This window comes from Lipophrys pholis, assembly GCF_963383615.2.
Source record: "Lipophrys pholis genome assembly, chromosome: 15".
Taxonomy (NCBI): domain Eukaryota; kingdom Metazoa; phylum Chordata; class Actinopteri; order Blenniiformes; family Blenniidae; genus Lipophrys; species Lipophrys pholis.
In genome coordinates this window covers 13883838-13896994 of record NC_137642.1, presented here as the reverse complement: position 1 = coordinate 13896994, position 13157 = coordinate 13883838, and the positions used below count along the sequence as shown (strand labels likewise).

Sequence of the window (13157 nt, the reverse complement as noted above, 5' to 3'; positions counted from 1 at the left end):
GCGGCTCGGCTGTCAAAGAAAATTCCGCCCGTCTTTCATTCCCGGCAGAGTGCAGTACTCGTAATTACGACAGCACCTGAAGGCAGCAGCTGATCCCTGAAAGACTCAAATTATTCCAAACTTTTCTTCCGTGGCATGATAGAGCTTCATATATATCTCTTTTTCTTTTTTCCGAAAGAGCAGCTTTGCTCTCAGCATTAGAAAAGCGTTTTGATGTATACAAGTTGTATATTTATCTATCTATCTATCCCAGAGTGAAGCCTGAGGTGTCACATGGCTCCCCTCGCGGTTCGGCTCCTGGTCGCGCTGTGCGCTCTGGCGGCTGTGCGCTCCTGCTGCGCATATACCTGCCCGGCTATCTGCCGCTGCTCCACCGACACATTCCGGTGCAACAGAGACACTCAGATGGCCTCTCGGACTGCACCAACATCCGCGGTCCTGCTGTAAGTAACTCAACTTCATGTCTTACTGCTGATAAGAGCCTGATGTTCCTCCTCGAGATGATTCGTGGTGTTTTTATACTGAGTTTATTGATGACTTCTTAGTATTAACTGCACTTTTCCTCCATCCCTTAACTCATAAATCAAGTATTTACCCCCATATCTTCCCTGTGATATTCCTCTAAAGGCTATTTGTGGGTGTATTATTAAAAAAGTAGGTTTGAAGTATGGCCTAAGGGAACGTTTTTGTATTACTTCTATTTTATGATCTATGCAGCCTTTGTACTTAACAGCTTGACTTTTGGATTTTACAGAAGGTTCCCTCATCTGCCCTTGAAAGAAGTTCCCTCCCATGCCTTCAAGGAACTCATCAACATCACAAATATGTACGTTTTGTTTTTTTAATTCCACCTATATGACCAAACTTCTGTCTGCACATGTATGCTTTACTCCTGACACCGAAGTTAACAAAAAGTCAGACACCGACTAAGTTTCACTTAAAACAGACTTTGGACACAAACTGGATTATATCAGTGTTTTCTGAGATAGTTTGTCAAAATATCTGTTTGAGGAGTAAAGAAAGAGGAGTGTTTTTAGGTTCTTGGAAAGCCTTACATGTAACCAAATGTTCAAGCACACACCCACTCTTGCATGCACTCTTGCACGCGCCCACACACCTACACCCACACACCCACACACACACACACACACACACACACACACACACACACACACACACACACTTCTGAAACGTTATTTCTTACTTTGAAATTAATGAAATGTCCCAATATGTCAAGATGTGGTCATTTTTACATTTGTAGCACTTTTTGTTTCTCCTGTGATCACCCACTGAAGTCTAAATGCTTGATTTCATCTGATATTCAACTGAAGCATTTCGATTGAGCAGAAGTAGAAAATGTGAAGATCCGTTTTTGATTATTAAGTATTTCTTAAACTTTGCGTGAACGTTTTGGTGCGGATTTAACTCCCTATTCCATTTTGCAGTTTCGGTTTTCTCCATCACCTCTTCTCTATAAGTTTAATTTACATGTCATTACGTTTTAAAGAGGAAATGCTTAAACCAAACTGTTGAGAGATTATTGTGACCTGGTGCATTGTGCCTCATTCACACAATTATAGGTATAGCAAATATAGGTAGCAGCACTCCAGAAAAGGAGTTAATGAAAGATTCAGTCAGTGGCAAAAGAAAATAAAACTCCACATTCAAAACAAATGGAATATAAAAAAACACAAGATTTGGCTGCAATGATGGACTCTAATTATGTGTTGTATCCATGCTGGTAGATGCTTTAGCTCTACCATTGTAATCCTGTCAAGCTCTTTCAGGTTTGCAGAAGTTCTTTCTGCTGTGGCAGACTGGAGCTCTCAAAGGGATTCAACTCTTTACAGGACACATCATTGAACTACTTGGAAATTGAAATAATACAATGCAAGGGTTCTATTGAGAAATACCCAAACGCTCATTTAATTTCTATATTCTGGAACTTTTTAAAACTCGGTCATAATTACACATTTATATGTCATTTATATATAAAACAGATCAAATTCAGACATATTGACAATATGTAGATTTGAAAAATCCCTAAATCTGTTTTTCATGTTTCTGTGGTTCATTAAACCAAACAAAACAGTGTCGTATATCATTTTATTCCTTGTCCAAGTTTGACACAAGCTGGGCTTAAAGCACTATTAAATCATGAACCCGGTGAATGACATTAACATACCGTATTTAGGTTGGGAAAGAAGAAGCTGGTACACGAGTTATCTAATGTGAGGACTTGGCCCACACAGGATGTAACGTTATTCCAGAACTCGTGCCTGCACTGTTTTTAACGGCCCCATTAAAGCTAAACTTGAAACCAGGTTCTCTGATGTTTGGCATCACGTTTGCCCCCCTGAGCTGCTTTGGTAATCTTGAAGGAGCAGCTTTCACTCTTCCCTATTCTTTATTACATTTACCACAATAAAAGCAATGCATCGCTTTCCCAAAGACCTCTACCGTGGCTTCATCTCTTCAGTGAATACCCTCCACACTCACTCTTTCAGTGGTGGTTTCCTCCTTGACTTTTGTCCTTGAAGCTCTTCTTGGTTTAGTGTGCAGCGTACAGTACAGGCAGGCTGAAGCCACCATTCACTTTCATAGAGGTCTCTGGTTGATTTTTTTTTTTAACTCTGCATTTCATCCTAAAAGCATTTTTATTATAGTTTTACACATTTCATATAGTTTGACAACTGGAAAACTTCTTGATAACTGTACTGTTGGACATTCTAATATTAGCTATTGCTTTTCGATCTTCTCTTCACCACTGTGAAAAAAAACCAAAAAGTAAAACCCTCTTTGTTTAATGCAAGTAAACTGAAACATTAAACAATCGTGCCAATAATCATATTCTGCATACATTTAAAGTCTCTTATTTCACTGAGGTACAGTGGGGGGTTTTTTTGTTTGTGTTTTTACTTCTCAGTAACTGAATTCTTTAGCTGGTGCTGGATTGTACTGATTGTGTTTGACTTTTCTCTGCTCCTCAGGGACAAACCTTATCAGCATCTGATACTTACAGTACTTGCGAGTGATGGGGTCATTATGTTCAAATTCAGTTTCCATCATGAAGTAATAAACGTTGAGCTGATAAAATACACTCAGGTTAATGTGAAGTCTCAGTCTTAAAGGTGTAATCCTTGATTACTTACTTCAGTCCATTACATCTGTGTCAAGGTAGAGAGACACGAGCAGTTCTGTGCAGTTTGTCCTTGGTGGCGCCAATTCAAAATGAAAGCACCATTTCTCGCCGAGGCTCATGTGAAAAAGCTTTCTATGTGCTTTCAGTGGTAATTATGACACTGTACATAATGTCGTCGAGAGGCGGGAACAAAGGGGGGGGGGGGAGACAAGGCGTTACAGATGGAGTTTAATTGTTTCTTGGTGTGAAAATGGAGGCAGAGCAACACTATCTGAAGTAAAGTGTTTACTGATTACAGAAAAGTGGAAGCCTCAAATTATGATTAGAAAAAAACAAGAAGGAATGAGAGCATCTCATAAAGAAAGTCAGCCATCAGAAAACAAAGTCTTCAAGGGCAAATTCAAGAAATGTTGTCGACTCTCGATGTCTTTGTTTAGTCCTCCTTTTCAAACATCTCCACTTAGTCCTCTTGGCCTAGATGCATCTGTGATGTATGTTTGGAAGCTTTTTCAACAGTGAGGTCCTCTGTGTGTGTGTGTGTGTGTGTGTGTGTGTGTGTGTGTGTGTGTGTGTGTGTGTGTGTGTGTGTGTGTGTGTGTGTGTGTACACACTGACCTAGAATATGGATTGATCGCGAAGGCATTTTTAATATTTACCTCACGGCTTGTGACCCCGCATCAGTCAACTACGTCCCATTTCTAAAAGCGGTGCATTGGGGAGCGAGAGCGGGGAGAAATCCGCAGAAAGCACTTGTGACACCCTTAATGTTCACCGGCTCCATCTGTAACATTTTAAGAGAAAGTTGTTTACAGCCTTTTGTCAGACAGCGAGCTGATGTGAATCCATTTGTTTGTGCCACAGTGACATCTCCCAGAGCGACTGCATCGCTCGCGTACGGAGACGCGCTTTCCTCTCCCTGCACAGCCTGACAGAAATGTAAGTGACGCTTTACCTTCCACCACATGTCACACTCAACGGTGATGGAAGCAATTATTCATTTGAACAGCTGGTATGGGTTTAGCATTTCATTTAAGTTTCTCAGGATTAGTCTGTCAATTACAATGCAGCATGTTTAATCCTTGACTTTCAAAGCGGCTGATGTGTGAATAGGATTGTTGTTCTTTTTTTTTGCTGTGTTGGTTGACAGCCACTGACAACAACATTGTAATTGCTGATATGTTTCCTCATTTTTTATTCCTGTAGTTTGTTGCAGAGTATCAACAGTCTGCGGGTGATTGAAAATGGGGCCTTCACTGATCTGCCAAAGCTGAAATATTTGTGAGTGACTGATTTGAAATGCATTTGAAATGTTGTGCTCGCGGTGTTTTTGTTCTCTTTAAACATCTCTGGCCGAACATAAATCCTAAAGTCAATAGAGAGTATGGATGACTGTCAGTGTCTGTCAGTGAAGAGGTGAGTTGTCCATCACTATCAGTGAAAACAACAAAAACGTGATGATGATGCAATTTGAATGACGCTGCACTGATTTAATCACATTTCTCTGCAGATCAGCCCAAAACTGTATACAAAAGAACAACACATACGTATATCAGGTGACCCTACCTATAAGCCCACAAGCAAACCATAGACAAAACATTAACAGCTGCTGGAGGTTGTTTTAAAAGCCTGATGCTTCCTTATAGTCTCGCACGTCAGCAGAGGCATCAACGTTCCTCTATGTATAGAGAAAATAAGACGGGTATAGAAATACATTCTTAGAAAGACTTTTCTGTCTTCACGGTCACAGAAACTGCAAACATCCATGTTTATCTCAAAATGTTTTATCTAAAAATAGCTGATTCCATGATTCTGTTAGCTGCATGGTTGTATTGTAAGTAGCGCTCTCCCTTCACACTCAAAAGGCCCCTAGTTTGAGTCTGGGTTGCTCAAAGGAGCCTTTCTGTGCATAATTTGCGTGTTCTGCAAACGTGAAGTTTGTAGAAGAACTGTTTGTCTCTCTGAGCCTTGTGATGGACACACAGTCATCGGCTACAGTGACCCTAAATTATATAAAGCCATAAAACAAGATGTTTGATGAAGTCCTTCCCAAAGCAATGCTTTAATGGAGCGTTAGAAAGAGCCATTTTGAAATTATACCAATTAATTCACTAGATTTGACATTTTAACAATGAAAAACTCAAAACATCCCAATCATAACTGTTTGAATGGTGAATATATACTCCAGGAAACGTCATTTTTAAGACAGGACTTTCTCAGTGGTAGATGTACGGGACACAATGCCACTGCAGAAACGTTGCTTTAAGCTGCATGGATTATCAGAGGTTCCGATTTTATATATATATATATTTTTTTGCAGTCTTCTCTTCACTGTGACATTTTGCTGCTGCTGCCTCCAAAACACTCCCGAGTGTCATGTCGCCAGTCGGAAGCTGCTCGATGATATCTCGTGACCTCTATTATAGTTTCTTCTTCATATTCTGTGCAAAAATGTCAGCCGGGGGATTTTTAAAATATATTAAACATTCGATGCTGCGAGTCGAGCGTGAAAGAGTCAAAGGTTTTTGTATAGCTGTGTTCTGAAATGTCTCTTCAATCTGCAACTTTGTTGGTTCTTTGAAAATTAGTTCTTAAAACAATCACGCGTCGCTCATCTCACAGGAGAATCTCCAACACGGGCATCGTACACTTCCCAGACTTCAGCGCCATCAATTCCTTGGCGGCAAATTTTCTCCTGTAAGTAATCGTGTTTCTAAAGTGGATTAGGAGTTGTTGGGGGGGGTTTTCTTTTTTTTTTTGCTTTCTTCTTGCACATTGCAAAACTGTGGGTTCTTCATGCCGTAACTTAAAGTGAAACTCGAGTTGTATTGATGTCACGACAGGAAACTCTTCCGTCTGTGTCACGGTTCAGCATGCTGCTCTTTTCACGCATGAGAATCCATAATTTTGTCTGTCTGATAGTTTAGCCAAACCACTCAAGCGAATATTATCTGGTCTTTGTGCAGACAAATGGACGATAACATGAGAATCGACATCATCCCTGCCAATTCCTTCCACGGTATCGCTGGGGAGGACGTTGACATGTGAGTCAAGGAGCCAATTCCTCTTTGATGCCACATTATCGTGGCTAAAATCAGCCATTTGTCAACATTTGTTAGGAATTTTCCTTGATTTGTACTATCGTGCTTATGTAATTAAATGTCCTCTAACCTTGGTTGGCTGCTTCCGACTAAACAAAAATTTATTGCACCTTGTCCTTGACAGGAACCTGGTCAAGAACGGCTTCAAGGAAATAAAATCCCATGCATTCAATGGAACCAAGCTCAGCACACTGTAAGTATGTCTAATCTTCAAGAATTGCCGTTTTCTCTGGTGCAAATATTAAAACAATGCAGTATGTTGTTGGTAACTATTGTGGCAGTTTAAGGTTCATTCATTTCCTAATCAAGCGTACAGACAAACAAACGTTATGTAAGACTAAACAGAGATTGGATGCCCTGTTGTTTTCCTGCTCGTCCCTGTAATGCTGAATGCTGATGTGGATGAGATATGTACAGACACCCTGCAGTCTAAAAATAATGCGGCTCATCCTCAGTGTCAAGTAGAGAAAACAGAAAGTAGATGAAAAATGGTTTTGGGCATTGTTGGCCATTAAAGTGTCATCTTTGATTTTCTTTTCACTTTGCATTTCAAAACGCAAAACTGTAGCTGGATTTGAGGTCACGTGTTGTTGTTTTGTGTCTTTTGTAGAGTTTTGAGAGACAACAAGGAGCTCAGTTACATTGAAGAAGATGCTTTTGAAGGAGCCACAGGTCCAACCTCTCTGTAAGTCCCTGTCACTGAGAGTCAAGTACAAAGAAAATCAAAATGTCCGTATCGGTCCACATATAAGACGATTTTGTTATTATTTATTATATCCTGGACTTCTCAGATGTTTCCTCTTTATGTACAGTCTCCTGTTCCTACTCTCCTTCGCTGTTATCGTGCAGAAATCTCCTGCTCTACTGGTATTCACTCCAGCTATTGCCGCTCTGGCAAGAATCTAAAATACATTATTTTAAGTATTTTCACATCTTTGAAAAGCTTGTCAATAACATCTAGCGCCTGTAGCTGGCTTGTTATTCCCCCGGTATGACCACTAATCCACTGTTTAATACGCAGCCCGGACATTTGACTGGCTCTGTCAAACCTATTACCAGGGACATAAAAGCCATCTTATATTCAGGCCAATACAGGAAATGTGTACTTTCTACAAGTTGAAAGTGTATCCATGGAATCCTGGGTCTTTCAAAGTGTAAAAAGATTTTTCACACCTACCAAAGGCCACCTGCCAATTAATATGATTCTCAATAAGAATATCCAAAGCCTTCAAGATCTCTTCTTCTCATGAAAGTCACACCGTGGCAGTGGAGCAAAAAACAAAACATTAATTTCATAAATATTCAGAATTTAAGTATTTATAACATTTACTCTGTTCCGTCTTACTTCTTACACTGTGGACGGTTTAAATTGATCTATTCTGCATGGAGCTGATATCTCATGCTAGATGTTTTCTCCTGTTGCTGATCCCACGTTACAGTTTTCTGGTGCCACCCAGGGGAGGCGCGTGCGCGCGCACACACCCACACACCAAAAAAACAAAAAACATTGTAATATTTTTTTGATGTGAGAATTCCTCACCTCTATATTATTCCAAAGATTGTATCCTTAGTGCTTGTATCTAGTGTGTTGCCTTTTTTTTTATATCCATTATGTGGTGTGAAGTGATGCTGCACCAACGCTGCAATTTCCTTTTATGGATCAATACAGAATCTTGAAGCTTCATCTTGACGATGGGACCAAAATGAAATTGTGGCTGTGAAACAGACTGAAGTAACACACCTGCAGAGAAAATTACTCGCTTAGCGCTTCAAAACTTTCAAGTATATCGTTTTGGATTTCCTACCCACTTTTGGTTCATTCATAACATTTTCATAAGTGCTCTTTTGAAAAAACAGTCCACTATTGTAATGCATCAGAGGGGTTTATCATGCAGGGATTATTGAATTTGGCTCCTTATTGTAACTGATATCAGTCTTAGAACTAGAATCATTTATAGCACCTTACTTGTGTGATGTGCAACAGAAAAACATTCATATTTAATGTTGCTCTTCATTGTTATATCCTCGCTTCTTTTACTTTGTCGCACTACCTATTGTTTGCACCAATTAGACGAGCGACGTGAACATGACACGCTCACCTGCAAAAACCTTGATTCAGTAATGAAAGTGATCATTTTCTTTGTGCAGTGTCAAAAACTATGAAGTAGCAGGAAAATGGGAAAACTTTAAATGTTCAAGCAAAAGCTTTAAAGAGATTATATTTTGAACTGGGTCAGGAAGCAAGATTAATATTCATAGCAATGTTTATTATTTTATTGTATAAACATCAGGGTGGTGACAGCCTGTCTGTGTAAACAACCAACAAGGCTTGCAGAGCTGCTGAATGCTGATTAGTGAGCAAACACAAAGTTCACAGTGCGTGCAGCTCACAGTCTCTTATGCCAAGCAATTGTGTGACGGATGTGAAAGGTCTCAACTTTCTTATCAATGTGTGATTCTGGCTGATTTCAGATGTGACGACGATAAGAGCCACATTAAAAGTAAACCAGGGTGCACAGTCTGCTGGTTTTGCTCTGTTTTATAGATTTTAATAAGTTTGTTGTTATTTTATGTAACATTCATTCCTCTTAACTCAAACTTCATTCTTGCATGTTTTTAACATTTCTGAATAACATTAAATTGAATCTTGTTTGTTGAAGTAAATTTCTTTCTAAATTCAAATTCTATGAACAATTAGAATCTTTGGCTTTTTTAAAAAAAAAAAAAAAAAAAAAAGATTGTTATGGTTGAGCAAATAAAATACATTCACTCATCGGTCTGAATATGAAGACACTCCACAACTCAACTAAACATAGTCAGATTAATAACTTTTTCCAGGCTTCTTTTCAGATCACCAATGAAACATCATATTGCTTGTTAGTGTGTAAATTGTTCATGAGACTCTACAGTGGCAATAAAACATGTCTTACATTTTTCCCCATAGAGGTATTGTTTGGTTTGTCCATCTGAAATCCATTTAGAAACGCAGTACAACACAGTTATGATCCTGGACAATTCCATACAAATGAAAGCATAATTAACTGTGTATAATTGAAAGTTATTGTCTAGTGGTCTCATTCAATCCCCCCGGACAAAACATTGATCTTGAATGAGCAGCAAAATTTATGCGCAGTGTTCTTCCCGGTTTGTACTGAAACGTTTGTCTTTACTCTCTGCATGTGTGATTCAGGGATGTTTCCTCCACAGCTCTGAGTTCTCTCCCTCCAAAAGGGTTGAGGCAGGTGAAATTTCTGAACGCCAGCTTTGCCTTTGCCCTGAAGAGCCTCCCTCCACTGGAAAACCTGGCCGAGCTGTCCGAGGCCGCGTTCACGTACCCAAGCCACTGCTGCGCCTTCGACAAATGGCGCCGGAAACAAAGGTAACCAGCACCTGCTCCCAGAGGTCACAAATCCATTGAAATCGGCATAAAGCGCCAAAGCCCTTTTCAGAGAATACAGAGCATCACTAGGTTGGCAATTAGCAGCTGTGCTTATCAATACTTTACACACACTGACCTTTTCTTCTTTGTTTTGTTTCTTTTATAAATGGAAAGCGCCTTGAAGAACCTCACAAAGTTTTGTGAACCCCCTGCAACAGATATGTAAGTCATCCTACCGCCAAACAACATAAAAAAATCTGTGTCAAAAGCTGCTGATGTTCCACACAGATCGATTGCAACAATTTTTAAAACCACGTCACCAAACAAAATGAACACTTTCATAGTTTTGGCATCTTTTCACTTTTTCAAATTGGTTCTTCTTCTCAAGCAATAAGCTGGCTCACTTAGTCTACTGCATCACTGATCTCTCTCGGGTCTCAGTGCATCATCATCACCCTCAGTGTATTTCCATCGTCCCTTGGTGGCCGTTTGCTGTACAAGTAATAATTTTGTTAATGTTCTGGCAAATAAAACCAGACTATTTATACAGAAAACAGAGACAACAAAGCAACAAAAAGAGGAATGTGGTGACGACTCTTAAAAAGTAAAGGTCTGTCAATGGGCCCTGTAAATCACACTAATGGGAAATGTTCATACAATATTACTCTTATTTATTATACTGTCCCTTTAGCATGAGCTTTTCATAGTAACTTTAAAATTTGTGTTTTCTCCAGAGAATCCGTGGCCAATGGGATCGAAGCGATCTATGAAATTACCTTCGAGTATACCGACCTGGATTTTGACTGTTCTAATTTGAACCCGTTTGTCAAGTGCACACCAACTTCAGATGAGTTTAATCCCTGTGAAGACCTGCTGGGCTTTCCCGTCCTGCGTTGCCTCACCTGGATAATTACCGTCTTTGCTGTGGCTGGCAACCTCGCCGTTCTGGTCATCCTCATAATCAGCCGCCAAAAGTTGACCATCTCCAGATTTCTCATTTGTAACTTGGCCTTTGCTGACCTGTGCATGGGACTCTATTTGATGATGATCGCCTTCATGGACTCCCTCTCCCGTCAGGAATACTATAACCACGCCACCGACTGGCAGACGGGCCCCGGATGTGGGGCAGCAGGGTTTCTGACAGTGTTCGCCAGCGAGCTATCAGTGTACACACTGACTCTGATCAGCCTTGAACGCTGGCACACTATTACCAATGCCATGCATGTCAACAAGAGGCTGCGGATGCGCCACGTGACAGCCATGATGGGGGTAGGCTGGGTCTTCTCTCTGCTGGTTGCTCTGCTCCCTCTAGTGGGGGTCAGCAGTTACAGCAAAGTGAGCATCTGTCTGCCCATGGACATCGACACGCTGAGCTCTCAGACTTACGTGGTGGTTGTGCTTATTCTCAATGTCATTGCATTCCTGATGGTTTGTTACTGTTACATTTGCATGTATCTCAGCGTGCGCAACCCGGAGCACTCCACTCGTCACGGAGACACCAAGATCGCCAAACGCATGGCGGTGCTCATTTTCACAGACTTTCTTTGTATGGCGCCAATCTCATTTTTTGCCATTTCTGCAGCCCTGGGTATGCCGCTCATAACTGTGTCTCACTCAAAGATCCTCCTCATCCTTTTCTATCCCATCAACTCCCTTTGCAATCCATTTCTGTACACCATCTTCACGCGGGCTTTCAGGAGGGACATGTGTCTGCTGCTCAGCCGAAGCAGCTGCTGCCATCCCAACGCCGACTTCTACAGGTCACAGACTTTGGCGTCAAACCTGACCAGCACGCAGAAAGTATCCAACAGGAAATCAGACTCACTCGGGTTTTATGCTTATCATATTAAGATGAGAGATTGCCTTCTAAACAAGGGAACCACATGATTCAGAACTATCCAGAAATAATTTGTTACAAACTTAGAGGCAACATCTGCCTTCTTGTTCAATACAAAAACAATGTAGCAGTTTTTTCCAAATTTAGGTCAGAATCAAAAGACTTGTCAGTCTTGTGCACGCAGGCGTCGGATCGCATTTGATCTCGTTCAGTTTGCGAATTAAGAATTTCATCAGTTTGGGCCAAAAGATCTCAAATTGATGACGCAGGAACTGTGGTCAGAGAAGCGGACGGTTGGAAATCAAACAAAACAGGCCAGTTTTGTTTGCAAAACTGCTCTTAAGCACATCACCAATGATCAGCAGAGGGTCTCTACAAAGCAGTACTTTACATGAAGGGTCACATCATGAGACAAACAGCATAAATGTCATTGTTCTTAAAAGATACAGATAACCATGGTAGGAGAGTTCACGATATAGTGAATGTGACTGAGGCTTTGACCTCAGATGTGTTCAAGTGCCACCTTTTGGTTTGTCGTCCTCATGACACAGTCGGACTGGGAGGTGTAAAAGCTGCAGTCATGACTTAGCAGCGGCAGCAACCAGAAGCTTTTTTTTCCTTTAAAGCTCAAATAATGCACGTTAAAATTTGCTGCATTTTCTATCATAATGATGCCTCACTTCATTTCCATGGCGTTCACCATTTACCAAAACATTTTGGTGCTAAAATATGAAAGATTTCCACGCCAAAACTCCATTTCTGCACTTGAAATGCCTCAACAATTACATTGGCAAACCATTGGAAATACAGCATTTCTAGTCAGAATGAGTAATAATTTCATAAACAAGTAAAATGTCTTGAATGTCTCAGAATGTCTGTTTTGTGAATAAAATATGACTTCATGAGATTTATAAACCATTGCATCCTGTTTTAATTTACATTTTAAAAGCTTCAACTTTACCTGCACAAACATGCTTGCTTTTGGCTTGAGTTTACCATTATTCATTTTTGTGCTGGAAAATGAATAATAAAACCGATGCTGTCCAGAGACTGCATCATGTTGAATAAACTCATTTTTACACAGTTACTGCCACTTGATTATTTTCTTGATAATTTTAAAGAGTCCTCTCGTTTCTTTTTCTTTCTTTCTTTTTTTATAAGATATATATCTAATCCTTTTCAGTGTAGAGTTTGCATGTTTTACCTGTGCAGGGATGTGTTTTTTTTTTCCTCTGGTTACTTCAGTTTCCTTCATTAGTCCGAATGTTTGAGGCCAAGTAGTGCCGAATGTACTCAGACAATCACACCCACAATCAAACTGGGATCGGCTCCAGCGGCCCGGGAACCTGAATTGAATGAAGTGGTATAGATGAATGGATGGACAGACAGACAACGATTTATTGAATGCTTTTTTTTTTTTTTTTACTTGAAATATTAATAAAGTCACGTCTTTACAGTTTTTGAAAAACATAACAAAAAATGACTGTTGAAATAAGGCTTTTCTTCAATTAAAACTATTCTCAGCAAAATATAATACAACACAAATGTTTGCCGTTTGTCTCAGTAAAGCAGAGTGATGAACGCTGAGTAACTTGCTGCATTGTCACAAACGACATGCAGTACTGTTCTAATAATCACATAATGAAAAACAATTATCAGTAATTTTGCACAGCGGTGTCTTAACTGCCAGCTCTGCCAGCC

At 40.2% G+C, this 13157-nt stretch overlaps 1 protein-coding gene across 1 annotated transcript; it reads left to right on the top strand.

Moving 5' to 3' along the window:
- Positions 1-273: 273 nt before the first annotated feature.
- On the top strand, positions 274-11506 carry lhcgr (luteinizing hormone/choriogonadotropin receptor; the record flags this gene model as incomplete). Its single annotated transcript, XM_080482311.1, has 11 exons — positions 274-443; positions 755-826; positions 4004-4078; positions 4346-4420; positions 5762-5836; positions 6106-6183; positions 6365-6433; positions 6851-6925; positions 9431-9619; positions 9788-9841; positions 10354-11506. 11 exons carry the CDS (start codon positions 274-276, stop codon positions 11504-11506), a joined length of 2085 nt encoding a protein of 694 aa, XP_080338437.1.
- Between the last annotated feature and the right edge of the window lie 1651 nt (positions 11507-13157).